The sequence below is a fragment of the Lonchura striata genome, chromosome 1 (assembly GCF_046129695.1).
Source record: "Lonchura striata isolate bLonStr1 chromosome 1, bLonStr1.mat, whole genome shotgun sequence".
Lineage (NCBI taxonomy): Eukaryota > Metazoa > Chordata > Aves > Passeriformes > Estrildidae > Lonchura > Lonchura striata.
This window is the reverse complement of record NC_134603.1, coordinates 81488132-81515076: the sequence shown is the minus strand read 5'-3', so window position 1 is coordinate 81515076 and position 26945 is coordinate 81488132. Positions and strand designations below refer to the sequence as shown.

The window sequence follows — 26945 nt, the reverse complement described above, 5'->3', positions numbered from 1 at the left end:
AAAATACTGAATTTCATTCTTTAAATTTATTCTCTATTACTACAAAAATTACTAGTTTTGAAGAAAAAAACTGAGACAAAATCACTGTGAGGACATTTTATATTTCTTGTAAGAAAAAAATCACTTCAAAGAAAAACTGAAGCAGCACTCTAGCAACAAACTCACTGATTTTAAACAATCATCCTTGTTATGACAAAACAGCCTTGCTGGGACACTTGGGCTTGAGCTAAGTACTGACATTGAAATGTCAATTAGCTAATTGCTCCTGGGAATCGCCTACACCCCCACCCACACTGCCATTCTAGGACTGGGATGCAAATAGAGGAACCTGTGGAATCATGGGAGGGGGTTTTGGGGATGAAAACACCCCTAAATGGAAGGCTGGGTACAGTGGAGGGGACTGGATGGGCACGCTGATTGGGGAAAATGGAACCACATCCCTAGTCTATGTTTGACCTGTCACCATAGCCTCCAGAGGACTGGACTGGACTGGGCTATGGGAAGCAGGAACAAAGAAGCAGCTTTTCCTGGTGTTACCAGGAGGAAAGGAGAGAGGACAACTGCTGCTGGACCTCAGCAGCAGGCTCTGCACATCCCCCCACCCTTCGGCTACCAGTGTGCCAGGAGGAAAGGAGAGAGGACAGTCTGCTGATCGGGACTTCAGATACAGACTGGACACCTCTTCACCCTTCAGCTACCAGTGTGCCAAGAAGACTTCAGGGACAGACTCTGCATGCCTTCTCCCCCTTCAGCTACCTGGAAAAAGCTACAACGGGGGCGAGCTCCATGTCGAGCCCCCTGCCCAGATGATCTTTTTAATAAAGAGCTGAACATTAATAAAGGCATAAGCCCTGTTCATTACAATCCTGCTGTCCACCAGATACAAGTAGTTAGGAGTTTATAAAACGCAACATCATTTTGTTCTGCTTTAGGTTACTTTCTTAAAGATATTGTAAAGGAAATATTTTCTAAATAGCAACTATTTGACACAAGCTATTAGAGTTATTCTTGGCTATGTGGAAAAATGTAAAATGAGAAAATAAATTGACACGAATTCTCATTCTTTTCTTTTAGTGTTGTAAGCCAAGAAGCTATTCTTCCAAAGACTTCTTTCCTTCAGGCAATACATGTTTCTTTCATGTGTTTCAAAATAAACAAAAATAATTGTGCATTTTTGTCTTTTGATTTCACTTTTTGTAAAATAAATCAGTTTGTCTCTTTATAGCATTAACAGAAATACTATGTATACTTTATATCTCGTCTCTAGCTTCAGTTATCCTTCTCCATATAACAGCCTCATGTAGTGCTATCCGGAGTAATATATTTTAATACCCTACCCAAATCTCAGTAATTTCTTTTCTGCAACTATAAAATGTGAAAAAGAACTGTCAAATTCTTCTCATAAAACTTGCTGTTTAATTATGGTAATACAGGTAGCAATATCCCCATGATTGTAAAGAACAGACATAACCTCAACTCACTATAACAATACACTTTATCTGTTTATCTGATGTAATTATAGGACTTTCATTATTCAGCAACTCAAGGGGTTTTATATTTCACTGCTGCATATGATTAGTTGTCTCTGTGAATCCTCTTTTTCTCTGAATTATGTAACTGCATGTTTCTGTTATTGTTTTTACCAAGACTCATTAATAAACTACTTATGTTATAATTAGGAAAGGCACTTTAGTGCTTTTTACTCTAAGTCTTGTAAAATGACTGTTCCAAACTTCTGTTCTAGTGGGTTATCCCAAATTTTCTCAAATTTAAATTCTGAGCAGGGTTTGTGGCACTCTGTTAAAATGTGTCCAAAAGTTATTGCTTTGAGTAGTTTTTTGCAATGACTTTTTCCTGGTATCTTTTCCGTAGAATATAGGGCATTGCATAGTTTGTCAATGAAGTACTGCTCTAACTCAACACTTTGGTATTTTTCCCCCCTGAAGTTCATAAGGAATACGTATGGCAAAGAAAATACAGAAAGCATATAAACAAAGAAAAAATTGGGGTTTTGGGGTTCTTTTTGTTTTTTTTTTTTTTTTTTCCAATATCTGATATTTTCTTAAAACCTTGGAGATTTATGTTTTTGGTTTTTTTTTTTTCTGTAAAATCAACTGCATATTGATGTCTCTTGACATCAAGTAGTTTGATTTCTAATCCATTACAGTTTCAAAGCTCTGTATATACAGGTTCCTTTAAAGTGGTTACTTTTTACTGTCTCTTGATAGGATTTCATTAAGTTTGGGGGATCTGACAGAACCTGGCATGAAGCACCATTATTTCAATTCTCCTGTTCTATACAGCCTCTCCACAACTTTACATATTAGGAGTTCTTTATTGACCCTTCAATCACAAGTTTTTGCACCCATTGCATTAAAGTTGGTCTTTTAAGCAAATAGTGGAAAATGGACTGATTTTCCATTTTTGGCCACTGCAGAGCATTTTGGAGACAATCAGGAGCACCACAACTTGATCCCCAAACTGTCAATAATCTAATAAATACAGAAATACATCCTATACACTGATATGATAACCAACTGCATAAGAGAAACATGTGAAAACTTCCCAGTTAAAGGTCCCTTTAAAATCATTAAAATATAAGCACTTATCTTTCTTTAAAAAAAAAAAAAATCATCACATTTTTAATTAGAAGCACAGGTATTATCCATCTAATTGTCCAGTATTTTATGAACTCCGATAACCTTTTCAGGTTAACATCACCTGAAAAACATATCAAGAAGCTCTCTTTTCTTCCTTTATGTTCTTCTATATGTTAAAAACACAGCTCCCCATATCAAAAAATCACAGATTCATTGCTTTTGAACATGCTTCCATAGATCTGCAAGTCCAACTCCTTTGCTCAAAGCTGGATCTACAGTGTACATTGCTCTGGGCCATTCCAATTGGGTTCTGAATGTTTCCAAGACAGAGAATTCACAACCTCTCAATGTGACCTGTTCCAATGTTTAATTAATCTCACAGTCAAACCATTTTTCTTATTTGGTTTAAATTTAATTTTCTGTGCTTCAATTTGTGTACATTGCCTCCTGTCATTATACTGGATACTATCAGATGAGTCTTTTCTGATGTTGATCATCTTTAGTCACCTCTTAGACTCCCCCTAACAGTTATCTAAACAGACTGATGTTGTGGAGCGGCATGCGCTCCTCTCGCCGCAGCACTCCGAGCCGTGCCGTGCTGGGCGGTGAGGGAAGAGAACGGGCGGCCGCTTCCCCCTGCAAGCTCTGCAGTTCAGTTCGTGGCGCACGGGGACAGACGAAGGCGACCACGGGACTTGGGGGTGAACGGGATGGTTTTATTCAGTGAGCCCCAAGACCCCGGCGGGCGGGGGGGCAAAGGTTTTATACAGAACTCAGGAGGACAGGTGTAGGAACAGTAACCAATAAGGGAATAGCAGGGGAGGAGTTTAGGGCAGAACTAACATATCACAAACCTATCAGGGGAAACAGGGGAGAGCTAGGGAAGACTGACACTGGGGAGAGGAGGAGATTGGGGGGTTTGGGGGGGGGGGGAACAGATATTAAACAAATATTAAATGAAAGAAAAACACACCACCGCAGACTGAGAAGCTCCTTCTGAGCCTTCACATCTCCAGGCTGAACAATCCCAGCTTTTCCAGTCTCTCCTCATGTGAGAGATACTCTAGTCTTCATGATTTCATGCCCCTGTACTGGACTTAGTCCAGTATGTCCATGTCTCCTTTGTACTGAGGATCCCAGATCTGGGAGCATTCCTCAAGCAGCTTCACCAGGGCTGTATAGAGCAGAAGGATCACCTCTCTCAGCCTGCTGAAAACAGGTTTTCTCACCCAGTGCAGAATGGGGTTGACCTTTGCCACAAGAGCACATCACTAGCTCACACCCAGCTTTCATCCACCTGGATCTCCACCATGTCCTTCTGCTATTCATCTGACAGTTGGCCCTGAGTTTTGTGCCATTTGCAAAGAGAGTGAGAGTGGTTGAGAAAGCACTCTGTTCCACATACCACATCAAAAGCCACCAGGAGTACTTCCTAGTGACTGGACTCCAGCTGCTATTTAGGCTGCTGGTTACAGCCCTTTGAACCTTCCATTCCAGACAAATTCCATCCACTTCACTTTTAATTTATCTAGCCTGTTCTTCTGCGTCTCTTACTCTTACATGTATCTCTCTCAATCTTCCTTAATTCTTACCAGCTAAGGAGGTAATTTTGGAATTTGAATTACTTCCTATCATTGAGTGCTATCATTATAATGAATTCTAATTGACAGATTCTATGCTAGTCCTTAAATTAGCTCAGCCTTAAGTTTTTCCACTTCCAGTGGGACAGATTGTACTATTGGTTTTACTATACTATACTGTACTATACTATATACTGTATTTCTTTCCTCTAAATCAGTCTTTCATGTGTGCATTTGATCTGTACTTTCCTATTCTCATTACTTTTGTCAAAGATTTGTTTAAAAACCTTTACTCGGATAAAATAAATTACATCTTCTCCCTTTTCAAATAGACCTTTGTAATTTTTTTTTCAAAGAATTCTAAGTCAATTAAGTTGTAATAATTCTATGTGAATCTGTATTTTAAAGTATTACTACTACTGTTAGTATGACTACTTCTTCTCTCTGCCCCAGATTTAGTCTCTAGATCCTTCAACATAAACTATAGTACTACTTTATCATCTTATTTCCTAATACCACAAAGAGATTTCAGGTAATACCAATACTGAAACAATCAAAGTAAATGCTTCTGGACTCAAAAATTCCACTCTCCCTCCCTGTATGCTGCTGTTTAAGAGCAATGCATGTTAAAGAAAGAAAAGGATTGCCCATCCATTTTTATGGTAATGGTGTGCTTTAAGAAGTAAGAGCACAAACAGAAAAAAAATGTGGATTATTACATCAGCATTACTTCCACAGACCAAAGTGATAGGACTTTTTCAGATTTCAGAGAGGACATTTGAACAATGCAGACAGTATATATCACATACAGAGATGAAAAGTGAAAGTAAATATCTGAAAGTTTAAGAAAGAATAAGGTTGAGGCATCGCAATCAACATATCACACATTTGGGGCTAGAAATATAATGTTGACTCTAAATTTCATTTATGTAAAATAAGCCAGGTTGCAAATAGTGGTCAGAAGGATGATAGGTAGAAACTGAATTATATTAGTGAAATGTAGCACAAAGTGAAGAGAGGAAAGCACTTCAAGAAAGTAACTATAATCAATGCTTTATACTCACAGAGCACCTCTTGTTGCTGAAGGAATAAAATATTTATGGGCCTTGCAGGTTCTGCTGTGTCCTTGGCCAGGCAAATGGTGTCAGAAACTGCAAATGCTTTCTACTATATCAGAAAAATTTGAGGACTACCACCCCCACAGCTAAGTAACACTTTTGTCATAGCCTTTGACTGATACTATGGCTTTAGTCTTAGTTCTGCAAAACCTTGTGCATGAACTTGAAAGCAAAAGCCATAAGACTAAATATGGGATCTATAGCACTTAAAGGAGCAGCTTCAGCCATAGACAGATTATGCTCCTTGCTCCACCATAAATTAAATTATTAAGTTCACAATGAATATGGAAGACAACAGTGTTGTAATTTCCAAATTACTGCAAATAACAAAATGGTTGAGGAAGTAGATACAAGGAAAGGCTGTCTGTCATTTAGGCTGGCTATGAGTCTGTCTGTCATCCATCTCTTCCTCACTACTATCTCTTCCTTTTTTCATAAATGAATTGTTTTTCCAACTGACACTATAGGTTTACTTATTTTTCTAACTCCAGCTTTAATGGTAACAAAGGCAGTGCAAGGGACAAGAAAATCAGATTTGTGTTTTCCTGTAACAAATTGAACCTGAAATAGACTTCTAAGCAGAGTATCTAAAAGCAAAATAAAATAAAATAAAATAAAACAAAAAAACAAACAAACAACAACAACAACAAAAAAACAAAAACAAACAAACAAACAAAAAAACAACAAGAAAAAAGGAGTATAATTCTTATAATTTATTCCATTCTGTTTTAGTTATAAGCATAATCCTCCTTCTTCATACTATTCTCAGCATGATGCATGTACCAGCACTCTTTTGATTATGTGAAACAAATAACGAGGAGAAAGCTATGTTTAAGTTTTATGCTATTGAGATTTCTTTCTGGAAAACAATTGCATTTCAATGGCTTCCAAAAAAGGACTCATGAATGCTCCTTTTTTCAATGTCCCAGTGTAGCTTTTAAATCTTTTTGTTTTTTTAATTAACAGTATGCACCTGTTTATGATTAAGCTTTAATTATATTTCATTTCATTTCATACTGAATTCAGTTTTTTGAACTGAACTGACATTATATATATGGCAACACTGTCAAGCACACAGGAATGTTAGTGTTCATTTTTTCAAGGAGCTAATAATAAAATTCTAGATCCTATTATTTACTAAAGGAAAGTACTTAGGTCAAAATGTCAATTTAGTTCTGAATGCAGGTACAATAATAAGAAACAATTTGTTGTCTTTATGAAACACATTCATGCTGCTTATTTTGTAGCATGTGCTAGTGCTGTAGTGGCAGAACAGATTAAATTTTAACCAAGAGATGAAACAGATGAAAGCAGACCAGGCTCGATAATCAGTGGAACCTGTTAAAAGTAAAACCTGCATTTTATCATTAAAAAAAAAAAAAAAGGAAAATGAATATACATAAATGCATTTCACAGTTTTGATCACTGAAAGATGGTATCATGAATAGTGCTTAGGAGGACTGAATCTATCAACCCAGGATGGGACTTTTTCTTTCTTCATTTGCCTTGTTGAGTAATTTAAATTAAAAACCTTCACTGTGGAAAAATAAAGACCCTGTAATAAAAAAGACTAACTGACCTTGCCTCAAGTAAAAATATTTGTTTCAGAGTCCTCACCCTGGTGGCTTTTGATCATTGCAGGGCTTATCTGAGGCAATGGATATTCATCAAAATTAGAGTACTTTCAAATGCATGGGTAAATATTTATTGTATCTTGGCAATTTGCCTATTAAAAGGTCAGAAACATAATTAGAAACTACTAGGCATCTGTGAAGTATAAATTAACATGGGCATACAATTAGCATGCAATTCGCTAATAGTTGATAGTAGATATAAAAAGGAAAAATGAATTTCTCAGACTGTACTAAGTAGTGTTAACTTGTAAGACATATGAATTGTGAAACACAAATGGGACAAGCTGTTTATTTTAGGAGATTAAATGCTTAGAAATGTTGCTGGGCAAGTTGGCAGCCTTCTGTCCCATTCAGAGAAATGTGGCATATTTACAGAGGTGAAGTCACATAGGCATGTGATTTTGTTTAATTGTTCCGTGGAGTAAGATTATTCACAAGCATAAAGAAAATTCTCCTTTATCTGGACTAGTGAAAACCCACTGGTGTTAAAAATAACATAACATATTAAGGTAGTCTTTCTTAAAATCTGAGAGTGATAATTTTCCTTTCTAATTTTATTTTTCATATTATATGTCAAATAAATTATTTACCTATCTCAGAAGCAGCCACTGTGATGTTGTACCAAGGTGTCTCCTCTCTGTCAAAGATCTTGGCAGTCTTAATGGTTCCAGTACTAGCATCAATGGTGAAATACCTATCTTCTTCTGTGTTATGATCAATGAAATATCTATGAAGAAATAAAACAATAAATATATATTCATTGTAGTATATATATAATCCAAAGTAACAGAAAGCTATACATGAATTTACTTTCCAGCTTTTAAAATCACAGACACTTTTAAAAACAACCTGAAAAAATCTATAATTTGGAGAAACCCAAAGTAACACCGTATTTAATTTCTGTGATAATGTTTTATTTCTTTTCATACATAACAATATTTCTACCATGAGTCACAAAGATATCAATTGCTAGCAGGTGGTATTTTGCACGGCAGTATACAACCCTGTCAAAGGTAAGATATATATGTGTTCTGACTAAAAATCATGAAATGGAAAAGCAAAAAAGAAAGCAGAAACTAAGATACTATTATTCGGCTTATTTGCCTGTCACTGCAAAGCAGTGTGATCAGCCTTGGTCCCTTTTTTGAAGCACACCTCTCTGATGTTAACTTGATGACAAGGTAACACATAAGTCATTTGGAACATCACCATTACAGCATATCAGAAACATCTGGTTCCCAGAGCAGCCATTGACAGTACCCTAGAAGAAAAGCTAAACTTCCCTGCTTTACTCCCTTGGTTTCAGGGTACTTTGCCTAGCAGGGGAATTCAAAGCCTTGAAGTGGGTAATGGAAGCAGAGGGAGCACAAAAGAAGAGATTGACAAGACTTTTCTCAAAGCTGGAATTATTTACAATGGCTTTTAACAAATGAAGCAATTACAGAACTCTTCCAAGCTTTCTTGACTAACTCTGGAAAAAAAAAGAAAACAAAGGAAAAATATTCTTTTTATATACCATAACTACTTTTCCTGATAATTTGTCATCCCTGCTTTCATTTTGTGAAATTCCATATATATTTAATATATGGAAGGCATATAAAGATTAAAATTATTTATTTGCCCCATCCAATTGCTCTTATTTTTACATCACCAGAATATAATTCCTAGCTAATAAAAAGAGTGGTGCACATAAAAGTTGCAAAGCACAAATCAATTAAAAATAAGGTTTTTTTCACTCACAATGTACTTATTTATACTAGTTGTGTAAATAAAAAGCAAGCAAACAAACAATTAATTGAATGACATATTAAAGGCAGAGATGATGTGAAAAAGTAAAATAAAGTAAGCACTTAGAAGGGAAAGCAGAAATCTGAATTAGTCACCTTAACTGGTCAAAGGATTGAACACTCAGTGGAAAAGCCAGATAGGGTTTGGTGACTTAGGGTAGATCTTCCTTACTGGAGAGAACCCGAACCTCCCTCTCCTACCTGCCTTATAGTATGTTAACTTGCCTTTTGGAACTCCATATTTTCTTACCATACCTCAAGTATTTTCAGCAGCTAAAGCACAATAGTTTAGTCACTGGAAATCAAATAAGCCAAAGCTAGGATAGAATATCTTTCTTTTTGTCTGTTCTCCATCCTTCCTTTCAATAGCATGAAAAGTGAAAGCCCCACTGCGGGACTGTTGAAGTTGTTGGAGAGGCAGCAGATCTCAATTCCTACCCATTTTATGTTTTTCTGGAGCAAGGATTGTACTTACTGTTTCCCATAAGCTAAGTCAGAAACCCTTGTGCATTTCATTATTACCAAGATTTCAGAATATCTCATTACAAAATATACCAGAAGTACACAATAGTGACAATTTGGATGTGCAAGATGGCAGCTCAAGTTGCTTCAAACAAGTGGACTAAGAAGATCTTGATTATTTAGGTGACGGGGCAATTTTTAAAAGTTTAAGTCAGGAATTTTTTTTCAAAGGACATTATTCAGTGTATTGGTAACTGAATAGGAAAAAAACAAAAAACAAAAAACAAAATAGTGATGCTGCCAGAAAAAGAACAAAAAAGCTAGTGAATTTATATACAGCGGTCATTGCAGACATGCTTCTAAAAGTTGCTGTGGTTCTCCATGCTTGGTAAACTCAGGATAGGAAATAAAAGAAAACTCCTGATGAACTTTAGAAATTTATTTTGCTTTGAGGAATATTGGAATCCTCTGAGGACACATCACAGAAAAGAACTAAAATGGACCACACAATTATCTTCTTGGCATTATTTTATGTGGCCCTATTTGTACAAGCTATAATCACCTCTTTAAGACTATGCCAGTCTCAGTGGAGAAGTTGTATCTCTCATGTCCACAGATAGCATTGCCTTCAACTATTTATAAAAACTTGGAGACATTGTGGTATCAACCTCTAAAAATCAATAAAGCTGCCATATTTGCTACAGAGCCATGTTGACATCTGAACTTTGTCCAGAAGATACATGCTTCAGGTGGAGAAATGCCCCCATACCTTATACCTTATGCTTGGCAGTGTAGGAAAACTTAACTAGGAAAAATAGTTGGAATATTTTGATCATACTACTATTAACACAGAAATAATGAATGTCTGATTGTGTTGGGTGAGATATATACACAGATATACAAGTATCTTTTACATTATGAACTAGAAGGTTAAAAGAGAAAATGTGGAAAGCATAATTGTCCTTCAGTTTTCTTGGAGACCTTTTGCTGGTAGAGCTTACAATCAGCTATGCAGTGATAAAATTTAACTACTTCTCTCCTATAGCTTTGTTTTTCTTGCCTTTAGGAGTCTCCTGATAACAACAAGGATTATTTACTGAAAAAAAGAAATCAAATATTCTTTCCTGACCTGTGCTTATAGAATATGTGCACTGCAAATCCATATCAGCTTATAATACAAGAGTCTCATCCCTGCAAACATTAATTAGTCTGGACACTTTTTGCTTATTATCAACATCAGGCACAGTGACTATTCTATTAGTCATTATTGTGCTAACCCCTAGAACCATAAAAATAAGGCTATGTATTATTTCTAGCAGTAACTTAAAAATAGACAGAATTTCATATTGGGCTTCAATGAGGAAAAACTTAATACAAATTCTTAGCTGCTGTTATGTGTATATGAGTTATAAAAAAATGTTACCTCTTCCTCTGAGCAAAGTACAGGAAAAAAAAGGAAAATACCTGTCCCAAAAATGAAGCTTGTGTAAAAAACCTGATGTTTGATTTTCTGATTAATTGTGATAATCTAAAAATTCATTTTCATAAACGTATTGTAAATTATGGTATTTTTTTCTTTTTCAATAGGACCATCTTTTTATAAATCAATTATTTAAGTGTGTTCTACAGAAACTCAAATGTCTGTTTAAAGAATTTAGGATTGGATGAATAACTTCAACTGTATTTTCTGTGTCATTAATGAAAACAAAATAATCCTGTGGTAACTCATTGTACTAAAACTTCTACTTCCAATTTTGGTAGAATAATGATTTTTTTAAAAAAAATTATCCACAGTTGCACTTCCCTTTCATGTGCTAACTTTTGCATACAGTTTGAAATATTCACAGATTGACAATTCTTTTCTTCATCAATTACTAAATAAGGGCGTGGTACTTTCTTAAGTTTTCCCATTATTAAAATGTTCAGTTCTCCTCCATTACTCCAGATTCTTCCTTAAAACTGTTTTGTTCATCACATCTAAAGTAGCCATTTGCTCTTCCCTGTTCCCCAACTTTCATGAATGTATCAGTATAACAAGTTACAGAAGATATTCCCACACACTAAAAAACATAGGAATGCTAGTTCTTCTTCCAAGTGCTTTAAAAATATTTTGTAAAATAACTCTCTTGGTAAATCAACTAATTTTTGTCATATAAGAGGACATTTAGAACAAGTTTCAATATTTTTACAAAGTGCTGAACAATTTAGACCTTTATAAATACTAGTCACTTGTTTATCTACATGTTGAGAATAGAGACTAGATATATCCATAAATAGACCACATTCTTGAGCCAAGGATGCTTTACTTAAGCTTTTGAATTTACTTCATCTGATAAAAAAAATTAAATTCATCTGGATAATAGTGGCAACAGACACAGTCATTCCCTTCTGCGCCTACCCTTCCCTCCACATCTACTGATCTGCTTTTCAATGCTTTTTCTAGACCACAAAAATATATAGTACAAGTTTTGAATTTCAAAGAGTGATTTCAAAAGAGATTTTTCACCTTAAGTCAGTTGATGGTCTCTGCTCACTTAGAATACATTAATTCAAAAATTAATTAAAAATATCCATTTGAGATATTTATTTATAAGCACTTACTCATGACAATACCATGTGACTCAGCATGCTTATAACCACTGCACATTAAATCTGCACATCAGAGCTGCATGGCACATGTTAATAAGGAGACTTAATTACAAGACATGCCTAGATTAACAGCTCTCCAAAAACTGTTTATATGCAAACCAGCAGCAGAAACCAATCTGAAAGAAATTTCATTTAAAAAAATCATGAATATAGAAAACTTAATAGTCACACTATCTGAAGACAATCTGAATGAAATTAAATACCAAAACTCATCCTGCTAACACTGGCAAATGCAACATGTGCCATGTTTTTATTATGTAGTCTCAGTGAACAGAAGTACATTCCCAGCTTCATCCAATCCTTCTGACCAAAGCAAGCCACTGGCTCTTCTGGCTTTGTTCCTCATTTCTTGCTTTTTAGTGTAGCAGTGAGTCAGTGATGACAGATATTCCCCCATTTTGCTGAAAACTAAAAGCATTTGCATCAATTAGAAAATTAAGCTAAATATATATGAATGATGGCCCTTGGGCAGAAGGTCACTATGGAACATACAAATCTGCTTGCAGTATTCAACCTGTCAGACTCTAATAATGCAAAGATTGCTTAAAACGGAGAAAAATTTCAGAGGTGCTAAAGTAGTTTAGAAATATTAATTATCTCGAAATTGTTTAGGAGGGCTTCTGAAGCTAAAAGGCATAAGCATTTTCAGAATCTCTCTGCCTAAATTATTGTCTTACTATTAATACCAGTCATTCACTGGATAGATAACTGGCATAGGCTGTTACTGTTCTGGTATGGTTCTATCTAGTTACTGTGTTTTAAGGACAAACCTTGAGTTTAAACTTTTAAAATAGTTTTGAGATTTTAAGTTGTTTCTTTTTTTTTAATCTAATCTTTTAGATTAGATTAAAAACTCATCTTTTCATTATGTTATTTTTCATTTATTAATTACCCTATTTATCAACTGTAAAAATGAACTCTGTTACATATTTCTACCTTGGCTGCAAATCTCATATTGATAATAAGCTTCCAAAAATAAACTTCAGCCAGATGTGAATTCAAAGATCACAGCACTTCCTTGGACTTCTGAGGTATAGGCAAATATCCAGTCCTCAAATAACAAGTGAAGCTGCTTACAAAGAATTACTAAAAAAAGTCCATGGGAATGGAACAGAACCTTGTCGAACTATTAAGGACTTATCAGTTAAAAGTCAAATATCTTTAAAAGGAAACCTGTTCAGTTAAATATTTAAGCAAGAAATTTTACCAGAAAGAGATAAAGTACAGATTTTTTTATTTAATTTTATAAAATATCTTAGAAAAGGATGAGTAAGCAACTGCATAGAGAAAAGGAGGTGTATCATGGGAAAGACTGAGAGAACCAACCAGCTGACACTCTCTGTGTTTGACCAGGTGGAGAGCAACAAGAAGTGGCCCATGCTGGGACATAACTTCAGTGCCTTTTATGTCTCTCTGCCTCCTGACAGCAGCACTCATGAGCCTGGGAACCAGCAGCAAAGCCTTGAACCCAAATGAGGTGGTGAGGAAACATTCTGTTGTTGTGACTGTCATGCACTTCAGACCAATTTCCCCATAGTTCAAACAAATTCAGCCAGGAGAGAAAAGGAATTGTGAAATATGACTGAGAAGTCATGCCAATCAGAAGGCAACCATGTCTGTTACATTAAGGAGACATTCGATGTTCCAGAGCTCCTTGGCAGAAGACCGCTACTGAGAACTGCAGCCTTCAATTGTGCTTTCCATGTGTGAAAACTGAATACATTAGAAGATAGCTTGGATAAGGTATTCCCTCTGTTTACTGTTCCTTTACTTTCTTTTCAAACAGACACAGCATAACTTTGAGAAAGGTGCTATTCCTCTAACAGCATTTAAAGGAAGTTGATTAAATATGCTGTTCCCACTGAGACTCTCTGGTGCTGGCTGCCACCTGACATCCACCAGCTGATCAGCAGTACCTTGTTGTTCCCATACAGGACTCCTGGCTCACCTCTCATACTGAAATCTCAGCACAGCCAGAGTGTCAATGTTCCATGTTCCAGTCCTAAAGATGCGAGTTGCAGGATCCCAGGGGACGCAGGGGACTTCACAACAGTGAACCACTGTCTCCCAGGAAAGTCTTTGAGAGGCAGACACTGCTGGTTTGAATTTTATGCAAAAGTCAGCTTCCTGCTCCAGTTCTTATTCCCATCCTCTAGCACACTACTCACCTTGGACACAAGAAATTTGGAACATTGCTCATTTGAACGAAATAAGCCCTTTCTAGACACCCATCATTTATAACTGGCAGTTTCTGTCTGCATGTGTTAATCAGTGATCATTTTTCCAGCTAATTCTACCAGTCAGTGTAGGCTAAGAATGGGCCACACCCTTCAAGGCATAATTCAGAATTCACAGCAAGATAAAGATTTGCCTTCTTTTCATTACTTTATGAATTTCTTCAGAGGATTATGACTGTCCAAAAGCATTCAAGTAGATATGTTGATTGCAGAACGATATCTTATTATCTTACTAGTATCCAAATTACTTGTTATTCAAAGAGATTAACATTCAGATGCTGATAAGAAATAAGGTGCAGTCAGTGTGCAGTCAGTGTTACATAAGAAACACTTTTATTTCCCGCGACAAGATAGCTACAGCTACAGCTACTTGTCTGCAGCTACACCTACTTTTCTAACTACCAGCTAAAAACTGGTATTCTACTTACATACTATCTTTTTTTTTTCTCAACATATTATACACTAAACCAAATAAAACCAAGATTGATAGATTTATGCCTATTCATCAGAATTGTATGACCCTATCGAATTACTACACTCTAGAGATGTCCATATAAGAAGGCTGACTCTAAAACCATAAAAGACTGTTAATACTTGAGACATTTTGAAGTCAGTAGAAATTATAGAAACATAAAGATTATATTCTGGCATGAAAAATCAGTCATGGCCAAAAAGTTATCTGTTACCATTTCCTCTCTCAGCTCTCAGGGAGGGATGGAGGTGGTTCTGGTTCTTGTGGGATTATGATCACTATCCTGACATGGATTCTTCCTTGTCAACAGAGCTGTCAGAACATCTTACCAATTACTGGTCAAGGACATGGACATATTTGTTACTGGGAAACCTAGGACACATAATTTGACAAGAATCAAAACTAATTTGAGGTCTCAGGAAACAAAACAGCAAGAGACCTTGACACTATTAAATAAAAGTTTTAAAATGTTTTCTTGCTGTGAAATCAGATGGAGAATTAGTGAAGAAATTGAAGAAAAATTCCCATGTCTCAGCAGCCATTCAAAATAAAGTGCTCTTTTTCTGTCTCAGTTTACTGACAGTTGGGGAGAGGATACTGGAGGATTATGATGGTGTTGTGCTTTGAGATCTCCTTTGAGAAGGGCAGATTTCTGCCCTTGTCTTCACCAGCACAGGTCTTGCAGGATCTGGAAAATTTTACAGGCTCCTCCACAGGCATATGAGGGAGGGATGGGCACACTGCATGATGTCACTGATCTCAGCAAGCTGCCCTAAGTACAGCCAATAGAGAGTCATAGACTCATTTAATCATAGCCTGGCTTGGAAGGGACCTTGGATATCATCTAGTTCCAACATCTCTGACATGCGTTGTAAGACCTTCCCCTAGACCAGATTGCTCAGAGCTCCATCCAACCAGGCTTTACACATTTTCAGGTATGTGGCATCCACAACTTCTCTGGACAACATTTTTCAACCCTTATGAGGTCTTACCACCCTCATAGTGGAGAATTTTTTGCTAACATCTAAGCTAAACCAACTCTCAGTTTGAAGCCATTCCCTCTTGTCCTGTCACTACATACTCTTGTATATAGCTCCTCTCCATCTTTCGTGTAGGCTCACTTCAAGAACTGGGAAGCTGCAATTATGTCACCTCAAACAGTCCAACAGTCCACTCATCCAATCCATCTGTTACCAGTTTAGAGAAAATTATGTGGTGGAGGACTGTGTCAAAGGCTTTACAGAAGTCCAGATAAATAACATCTCTAACACTTCCATTGTCCACTGATACAGTCACTCCATTAAGGCCACTAGACTGGTAAAGGCCACTAGTCTGGTCAAAGACTTGTCCTTAGGAAATGTGTGCTGGTTGTACACAGGACAGCAGGAAACAAAATGCTTTTATTTCTCTTATATGAGATTTAAAGAGCAAGTAAAGCAAATGAAAATAACTAGGAGAAGGGACTTCTGTATTTTCCACAAGGGAACAGGCTTATCCCATCTCCCTACTGAGAGTAGCATAGAAACTGAATTGATCTCAGAGAATGGGGGAAGAGGGGGGAGAACCTTAAAAATATAATTTAATGTTCAGCCCTTCCCTTTGATCCTTTCATGCAATTGTCTTGCACCTTCCTTTAATTTGAATCACAAGTTGAAGTTTTATTCTATCTCTAGCAACTTTACATTAGAAAAGATGTATAAAATCTGATTTTTTTCCTAATACTTTATGCCTTTAAGACTTTGAGAAATAATTATAGGACAGCATAAAACTTATGGGTTATGCTCTTTCATCTACATATAAGAATACATCTTAAAATACTGTTTACTGAAAATTAAGATTACTTTCTAAAGGCTGATGACAAAAAGTATTCACTTTCAGATGAATCTAAAAGATTATTATCTTTTACAATCAAAGAAGCAAAAGTTAAAACAAGTTTCTCTACCTAATATAGGAATTGAAAACAAAATTCCTACACCACATTAATTGTTATAATCATATGTACCTCTAATTTTTTTATTATTCTTTCTGAAAGAAGGAAAGAGAACTTTGTTAATTTAAATCAAAATAGAGAAGGGAACTAAGAATTTATTACAGCCTCTACTTTTTGTACTTTTTGTAATTTTTGTACTCATTAGTATATACATGTATTATAATCATTATGATATATCATCCATTTTAAGATCACAATATAAGACCACTAGAAAAATGGGAAGCAGGGTCATGGCTGATATTGTACTCTTGTTCTTCACCAACTTAGCACAAAATTAAAAGTCAATTTTTAGGACAAAATAAAAATTAATTTTTAGCAGAAAATTTAAAAAAGAAAAAATAAATAAAGCCCAAACCAAAACCAAAGCAACAGGGTTTTTCTGACTTCTGTTTCTTATAGCTGATTAATCCTTGTGAATAAAATGCATTATAGCAAGACATATTAGAGCCTGCTTAGGGTCCAACAGAAAATTTACTTGAATTCCAAAATATTAATATAACAAATAAATCTTCCAAGGACCAAAAAAAAAAAAAAAAAAAATACAAAGTTGATTTTAGCCAAGGAATTGTAGACCTTCTGAAAAGAGAAGATGCTTATCTTTTTTATCATTTGACAGTACTGTCACAGCTAGAATCCTGATCAGGACCTGTACCCCATTCACCATAAGTTTTCTGTTAGATACCAGGAAAAGAAAAATTCTTCCCAGAAATGTAAGCAATGTAAGTTAAACATAATAAGTCGGTGTAAAAAATTACTAGAGGGGGCAGAGGTCCTATCATTAATGCTCAAAATAGTGATTTACCTTCTGTATCACTGCATGACAAAGCAGCACTCAAAGTAGTGAGCTGATGCTGTTTTATTTCTATAATGGGATGTCTTATTTCTCAAACACTACTCTTAAGTGTATTAGGTTAACAAAGGTATTCATTATCAAATGGGGAAGTTATTCTGAGGAAACTGGTCTACGTCATCAAACTAATTTCACTACTACATCAGAGCTGAAGAAAATGTCATGGTCTTAAAACTACATCTTAGCTCTTTTCTGAATCACTGCCTTGGAGGTGGCTTGGGGAACAGCTGCAGCATTATGTTTCTGAAAAACATTCCACTGGCAACAGAGCAGAGGCAGTTGGAAAGCTCCAAGGATCATGTGGAGTATGAGCTCTGCCTGGACAGACTCACCACCCAAGGATGACTCAGTACAGGAGAATGTCAGGGTTTCAAGAGGTGCTGCCCTGCCCTGAGGCAGCAATAACAGCCAATTAAAAGCTGTTTACACCCCTAATCTCCATGCAGGTTTTCTGTGTATGGTTTCAGAAAGGAAAAAAAAAGAAAGATAATTTCTAAGTAGATATACAGATATTTAAAATGAATAATGGACTAAGAAAAAAATGAATTAGAGTATGCAATAGTCATGCTTTCTTCTGTATTGTGTGGGAAGATACTTTTCAAGATCCACTTGCACATTAGATATTATTATAAGACATGACTTAATGCTGACCTTTTCAAGCAACAAAAGATATCAGTATGGAAGCAAAATACTTGATACAAAGCAATGAAAGGGGATTAGTTTCTCATATATGTTCCAACAGGGCAGTAATACCTGTGAATGAACGACAAATAAGGATGTTTCCTTTGATTTCAAGAATAATTTTCTAGATAAAATTTTAAGTGATTTTCAAACTACTCAAAACCCTTTATATTTTAAACTAATACATGATGAAGTTTTATTATATTTATTTCGTATGCTTTCTATTATATCATGCTTTTTATATTTCAGTAGAATAATAATCTTATTCTAAAACATAGCATTTTAAAAAGTTTCCCTGAACTTGAAAAGAAAAATCCTTTCAAACACTCCAAATTGCCAATTAGATAAGTACTGAATGAAAAGACCCCACAGCTATTAGCTACATTTGTTATTACCGAGGTTGTTCTGCTGGGATCTAAAGACTCAAACACTAGTACAAGCACTGGCAAAAAGTCAGTGCCTTCTGAATACTGCTCAGCTCAGGAACAAGATGAAATCACTGTGATGAAATTGCAGTGAGGAAATAAGGACAAAACCCACATTGTACCCCTCTACTGATAGCAGATAACTTAAAAAGATTTCAACACTGCTAATTACCTCAACTACACTTCCAACCATTTTTCTGTATACAAGAATTGTTCCTGCCATCAAATAAAACCGTTACTTAATTGGACAGTGAACAAATCACAGCACTGTATCTCATCTAGTAGCTGAATAGCAAAGTGATATGGTTTCAACTGGGTGTGCCTAAATGCTTCATCAATCTCATACACAGCAGCAAGTGTCCTCATAAAGTGGAAAGGATGCACAAGTGGATTAGGGAAGACTGATTAGCAAATCTGTGCTCTGAATCTTGTCCTATAGCCTTACAGTATTTGGATACAAAAATGTATCTCAATTGAGGGAAAAACACGATAGACACAAGTAAGAACAATTTTACAATTGTTTTTTTTCCCCTCAATTATATGAGTAATATGGATACTTAATATCCTGTCCTCAATCACTGGTTACAAGTTCAGGTTTGGAAAAAAAAAAAGCAAATACTAAAAGCTCAATATTTGGAATTTTTTTCCTTCTGATCCCACTATCTCCAGATTACTTATCGCCTGTTTCACCCCTAAAATCTACTTCTGGCCTTCCCAGGCTTTATACAAACTGCTGCTGCTTCCCTTTTGCCAGATTTATCTCTTTCTAGACAAAACTGTTACAGGCAACAGAGAGTTGAATTATGGACCAGTCAAATATGCACTTGCCTTCTCCAAATTTCCACAATGGTGATTGGTCTGACTGTGAATAGCTTCAGAATCATATTAGACCTACAGGCATTTGGCAGCTATTTTTAGCAAAGTTTTATTATGTATGTTACAATTTAGGCACAAAAACCACAGTGGAAATTTTTCAAAGGCAATAACTTTCCACTAAGAAATTGCATATATTGATTCTTTGAGACAAAACATTCTGAATCTTAGACTATTATCACAAAAGAACCATAAAAATATGATGGCATCATTGCTCTGAAAAGATTGTTTCATCTTACCAAGACTATTACACATACCCAGCAGATTTCAACTCAGTCAGGAGTTGAATATCCCTAACTAGCTGAAGAAAAACTGCTTTTCAAAGATATAATAATATGATTTCTACAAAGGATATATCATTATGTCATGGAAAGGAAAAGCATCAAAACTGTTTTTTCTGGATATTTTTTGGAAACTTTTTAGATCTACTGCCACCTTTGACACATGCATTTCATATATTGTACACAAAATTCATTTTTTTACATATTTGATTCTTTTGATGCTCTATTGAAGCTGAAGCATGTTACAAAATATTGGGTTCATCCTCAACCAAAGTTTTGCAAAAATGATCCTGCTTGTCTCTAAAAGGAAGATGTATCTAAACCAGTTGCTGTCTTTAACAAGCACCTGGGACTACTACAGTGCAGCATGCATGCAGAGGGCCAGCGCAATTTTGACAGACAGGGGAAAACCAGTGGTATGACATTTAACATATGTACAGTAGGACACCACTGGAAAATTAGGCCTTTGCTCAGACCAGTGATGGGAATTAGAGTGCAAACCAAATAAAGGCTGAAGGTTACGTTACTAAAATCTATACAGACTGATCATTACACTGTTCTGACATATGTTTACCTTTATGTACTAAAATAAACAGTCTTCATATATTCCAGATCTCATTAACTATTAAGCTTGTGAAATTCAATGTCATGGTTGAATAATTAATCCCTATAATATGGATTTACTATACCTCACTAAACTGTTTGCAGCATCAGGATCATGTGCAGTTACTGTGCCAACAGGAGTCCCAATCTTTGCGTTTTCATAAACTTCCATGACATAGGAAGGCATAGTGAAGAGCGGAGGTTCATCCACATCGCCAACAATGACCTTCAACATTGTTACATCTTTGAATGGTCCCAAGTGCGAAAAGCGAAAATCCAAGTGAGTATTTGCTCCTTCTATATTAAGTGTATATGATTTCTTTTTTTCATAGTTGAGTGGCTGTTGGCAGAAAAAGAAAACAATTCTCAGAGAAATTCTTTTCTAAGTTTAGCCTGCTAGCAACTTAACAACATCTTTTCTGTTAAACATTTCTTCATGTTATTAGAAAGGGATGATATTCTCTGATATTCTGGCGATCACTGCCATACCTTGTATGTAGAAGGATATAAATGAAGCTGGATGGTTTCAGATTTTCTCTACAATAGAATTATGTAAAATATACTAGTTTTGGAAATAACCCTGGGTTTAGAATGAACCTCAGATTCTACTTTCATGATAATGTAGTGTCTAGATTTTGTCACCTTTAGGTTTTAATCAGTAAATTCTAAATCCTGAATAAGGTAGAGATTGATGTATCCTGAATTAAAATAGCTTCACATCTTAAATAAGAAAGATTCATAGACAGTGACGGGAACATTAAAATTCTTTTGGGCATCTTTTTTATCCTCAACTGAATAAAAGCAACTTATTGTAGGAGAACATTCAGTCACTGTAAGAGAGCAGATGTAGTCTATTTCTAACAGTTTCAAAACACAGTCAAATCATTAAAAGAAGTTGCATATGGGTGGAATTTTTGTTTTTTCAGAACCAGAATTTTTATTTCCACAACGGCATGGCAGAATTCCACTGATACCAGCATCATTCTGTGTGGGCATTACAGTCTATCTACAAAAACTCTTCATCCAAGTTTAAAATAGTATTTGCCCAAGTAGGGGCAAAGTATTAGGCAAGACATATGAGAAACTCAATATATGGCTTGTCACTGTCATTGTGAATTTTGTAGATGAAATCTACAATAAATTTGACTGATGGTGTACAAGAAAAAATGGTCAGGGTGTTTATAGACTTTATATATTTCTTTGATTCCTCCTCTGTGTACTTAAGGACAATTAATTCATTCTCTGAACTCTAACAGTAAAAGGCTTTTGTGACCCTCATATTCTCTGTTTCCCTTTCTTGAATGTAAAATAAAAAGTTTTAAAGGCATAGAAATTTACCATAGCCTCGTAAATCTATTACTATGCTAGAAAGAGCAGCTGAGTAGGCTACTCAAGTAAATTCATAATGAAATATATGTTTAATAAATTTGTAGATGTGTATTAATTTATGGGGTTTTTTTGTTATGAGCAGCGAAATATTATCTAGTGATTTTCATTTCTCTGCAGCATGTATATTCTAAGAATAAACAGGTTTAAATAGGACTGCAACTTTGATGTCTTTTTGGAAAACTCAGTTTATATTGACAATGACTGAATTAACTTCAACAGGAAGATTAATTTCTCTCAGAAAACACATGAGGAATGACACAAAGTCTTTTAGTAAGACAAACCCTTTTATCTAGTTCTTTGATCAGACAATAAAATTTTTTAAGGGAATAATCCATTCAGATAATCAGAAAAAGCTGCCATTTTTAATATAGTCAGAGTAGTTTTTTGCTTTAATTTGCTTTTTGTTCTTCCTATAACATCTCAATTATTAGCTGTAGATATAAGGTGAGAGACAGACTGGTCTTGTGTCTCTAAATATGCAAATTATTTCTGTATTTACTTAAAATTATTATAACACTGAAGATTATTGTCTTTCCCATAAAGAAAGCAAAACATTTATATTTTAGATTAATTAAACAGAAATTTTGTTCATGTTTTATATTTTCCCAATTAATAATATCTTTCCATTACAATTAGCAGAAATAACTGCAGTATGTATTCATTGGCTATTATGATTTTTATGCCAAACTGAAAATACCAAATGTATCTCAAGTGACCAGTTACAGGGCTAACTGGAAAATGCTGCTGTGCACTATACTGCAGTTTGAGTGTCTAAAGTGAGGCTCCCAAAAGGAATTTCATATTAGGGTAACTGTAGCCCCTAAAAAGATACAGAATTTTATGGGAAATAACTATCTGTTTCTGGAACATTTTCAGTCTCATTATACAAAATTGAAGAGACATGGGCTGTTAGACACTTTTTCTTGGAAGCCTGAATGATACTTGCCTACTTGAGGTCAGGAAAGCTCTAACACATTTTTCTGAAAACCTTGACAAAGGGAGAGCATGGTGACAATTCTTTTTTTGAAGGATACAGAGAATAATAGCTTTTACTGGGCTAATTTATTTTGGTTTCCTCCAGTTTCTTACTCAAAGGAGGAAATGCATAAGGTAAAGTAGTAATACTTCATGACAGTTTACAATCAATCCTTTGTGGCAGTATCTTTGAGACTGAAGAATGGCTCTAGAGGTTTGTCAATAAGTTAGATAATGAAAGTACTGTGTGTTTTGGATCAGTGCAGAATGAGACTAAAAAAAGTTCTCATGCTCCTAGCCTTTGCATATAAATGGAGGCACTGAAAAATTTTATTTTTCCATCAGAATCTCACATAAGGGAAGTTTTAATATTTTTATGAGGATTTCAGGTCATTAGACAAAATAATAGACAAAATATTTACTTTTGGCTTTTCTGATGTGTCTACTGTAAATTCTTCTGAAGAAGTACTAGAAGATATATCATTCTATTTTACTGTTATAGAAGGCAGTGGTATCTGATATACAAAACCAAAACACTTCTGTTCTTAGTCCAGGTTATTTATTTTGGGTGGCTTTTAAAAAATTCAGCTTGAAACCTAATTTAAATTTAAAAAAATTACAGCACACAGCATATAATATACTTATTAAACTGCATAAAAGTTCTGAGTAAAAAAAGGAAAAAAAAGAAAAAAAAAGGGAAAAAAAAAACAAGAGCAATTTTTTAATACTGTACAAAGGGATAAGGTATCCAAGGAAATAATGGAGGTATTATACACAAGTTTATGTAACTTTTAAGTGCCAATTTCTGCTCAACTGGAATATAACAATACTTAAGCAAAGATTACGTCTTCTTGTCTTGATGTAAAAATGATTAAAATTATTGTCATGTGTATGTAAAAGAAAAGGTTATATATGCCTTTGTCATATTCTAAATAATAGTGAAAAATGTAAGCTAAAACCAGTAAGAAATGTGATTTAACGGATTTTTCCATGTCTTTCATTTTGTTGAAAATTCTTCCTTTCTGCTTCATGTTTTGAATGTTCATAAATGTTATAGTTAATGAACAGCAGCCATGATGAGGGCACAATGCTCATTTTAAAGAAGAAATAACAGAATATGGATTTAGGTATAACAAGGCCATTAGGAAGTAAATTCAGTAGTATAAAAAAGACAGGTTTTTTTATGTGGTTGAAAAAGGTGGGTATTACATAACCTTTACAAAAGATACTGAGTTAAAGCTTTCTAACTTTTTAAGATATTGAAAGAGATATTTTAAATATTTATGAATTAAAAAATTTATGTTTCCTTGAGTTAGAAACTATTTTTCATATCTTAAATACATATACATCTATCCAGAAGTAAATTTTTATTTATTTTCTTCCTTCATATTCTTACAGGACTTCATTTATCCAACCATTAATCAAGACCAGAATACATATGAGCAATTATGAATATATACTCACTTTTAATTTTTAGGGTCTATGGATACATATGAAATAAATCTTACTATATAACATATAATATTAATATATATATGTAATATTATAATTAATATATAAATAACAAGACTCAATAACAACAAAATCACATAAGAACTCTCAACTGACTGGGACAAATAGAGGAACTACATATAAATAATAACTCTGTGATAACTTGACCAGTAACATTTTAAGTCTTTAGCACAATACTGGATAATTTAGATATGAACTGGAAAGTAAATCAAAGAATAACAGTCTGTGAAATCTGACTTACACATTCATTGCCACAGATTAATTTTTATGCCAAGATTAAGGCAGGCTGGGAACAAAAGTAGAATTTTCATCCAAATTTTACATCTTCAATGGCTTACCTTCTTCAGAGAGAGAATTCCTTCCCTTGTTTCTTTGTCAGTAGTTATGGAGAATACCCCAGAGCCATTGCCATTTATAATTGTGTACTTCATGTCTGCATTTGAACCAGTGTCTGCATCGTTTGCTTTGATTTTGCCAACTGCTGATCCAACTTGAGCTGATTCAGGAACATATAGTTGATAATGTTCTGAGGGGGGGAAAAAAAACATAATAGCTTGGACATTTTCTAGTCAAACTAAATTAGAGAACCATTATCTGCTTGATAGATGTCTGAGTCAATGGAAGGCTATTTATGTATTTTGTAAAGTGACAAATAAACATAGGAATTTTTTAGATTTCTGAAAGAATTCAAAACTAAATTGTATTTTACTTGGGATGTCTTCATTCCCTATTCAACATCCATATTACCTAATGTAGGATTTTAGTTTTCACAGCTACTGCTGTACATCACATAATACAGAATTTACTTCATACCAGCATTTTTACAAGTTTATATTCTCCATAACCAAAATATATATATTTCACCAACTTTACAATGAAATGCATGGTCAAGTAAGTACTTTTGAATAGAAAAATATGTTGCATTTTTTCCCAAGACCCAATCCTTTTTGTAGCATTGCATCAACATTTTCAACCCATGATTTGTACTAAATAAAAATATAATAAATCTTAATGATTTACCCTTTGCACAAAAATTTTAGCTGCCATCCACAGTAAATGAAAATAAACATAATGGGTACAAAGAAGTATTACACATTTATGCCCAGAAAAATTTTTCTTTACAACTCTGGCCTCCTTTCACTGTTTTTATAACCTGTTAGATTAATAATTAGTAACCTAAATATTTTTTGAAAGATAATTTTCTTAACTGTCTGTATGCTTTTGTGTGAAATTTTCTAAAAAGTACAAAGTTTTCTGGTGGACAAGAAGCTGCCACATGGAAATAAAAGCGGCAAAGAGACATAATGTCATTACATAAACCTCAATCTCCACCTGCAACTAGGCCAGAAAAGCAGCTTAAAGAAGATTTCTCCAACAATACTACCCTTATAATACAGCAGGGATGATGAAGTCTACCAGAACTGAAAAGAATAATTCACAACCAATTGAAGATGTGCACATATCAACAACATACTAATTTTCCCATCTAAAATACCTCAATCCAAATGCTTACCTAACAGTCTGCAGAGTTTACATCACAGTCCAACCACCAACACAGTAAAAAAAGAAAAATAACTTCTGTCATTACATATCTTTTGAAACTCTACCAGATTCCTTTTCGGTTCCTTGAAGGCAATCTGTGGCAGTCAGTGCAATAGTGCAAGACTGAGTGGCAGGACAGTGAATCAGCAGATTTCAAAACAGACATATAAAATTAGCATATTGTTATGGTTTGCTGGGCTTAAGCCAGGTAGCATGACTGCAGAGGTACCCTTGTTAAGCTTGTAGAAAAAGAAAGGCAAAATTTAAATTGAATTCAGAGATTAAACCTGAAGTGTGGCAGAAACCCACTGCTGGTTGCATGCATTGAAGAAATTATCAGTCTACAGAAGCTGCAGTTGACAACAAAGTAGATGTCATCACTAAAATATAACTGCCTTTATAGTCACCTCCTAGAAAACTGAAGATTTCTAAATTTATATAATTCCTTGCACAAGAGTTCCTAAACCTATTTATTGTTTTGAATTATTTTTTTCATTCTAGCCCATAGTGCTAGCAAACAACTAGTGCTGTGATAGTTGTCAACTATGTGGTAGCTGACAACTATCACAGCACTAGTTGTTTGCTATCAGATGTTGATAGATAGTTTCAATTAGCCTATAGGCAACCTCCAATGCTGTATCTTACTCAGAAAAGAGAGTTCTCTGTCTGAATCTCTCAAAAAAGGAGTGTAACAGTATTTAATGAAAATCAATAAGCATACTATTGAAATTATTGTATTTATTAATCTATTCTAGTCTGTTGATAATTTTGATTTACTTTTATAGTTTACAATGTCTTCTTGAACAGTAGCCATTACCGTATTTAACAACGGGAAGGAGAAAAGACAATATGGAACAGCAACTTAGGAAAAAGTGTTTATTACACTGGAGGGCTGGGCTGCTGCTCAAAGGGACCTGGACATGCTGGAGAAATGTGCTAAAACAAACCTCATGACATTCAGTGACAGCACCAGGGGAGGAATAATGCCATTCATCAGTACATGCTGGGGCCAGACAGTTGTAAAGCAGTTTTGCACAAAGGGACCTAAAAAGGAACTTTCAAGGCTTTACTAGACAAGACTCTTAGTAACTTACTTAACTGAACCTGGGCTTTAAGCTGGGCTTTGGGTAAGATTAATTTTAAAGTCTCACGTGAACCTATGATCCTGTAGTTTACAAAGGTATGTCTCATGTTTTACTGCCTGCCATCTCTGATAAAACTAAACTGGAGCTTCAGCTGTGGACTGTGCTCAATCTTCCTTGGTAACTTTTTTTGAGAAAGCTAT

General features: G+C 34.9%; 1 protein-coding gene across 9 annotated transcripts in view; it reads right to left on the bottom strand.

Annotated features, from left to right (window-relative positions):
- Positions 1–26945, bottom strand: part of CDH18 (cadherin 18) — a 526665-nt gene that overhangs the window by 30839 nt on the left and 468881 nt on the right. For all 9 annotated transcript variants that reach the window (XM_021526413.3, XM_031503961.2, XM_021526412.3 and 6 more), the window contains 3 exons: positions 24457–24644; positions 20329–20582; positions 7523–7659 (listed from right to left, as the gene is read on the bottom strand). In XM_021526413.3, the coding sequence (XP_021382088.2) occupies positions 7523–7659; positions 20329–20582; positions 24457–24644 (579 nt within the window). The remainder of the gene's footprint in view (positions 1–7522; positions 7660–20328; positions 20583–24456; positions 24645–26945) is intronic.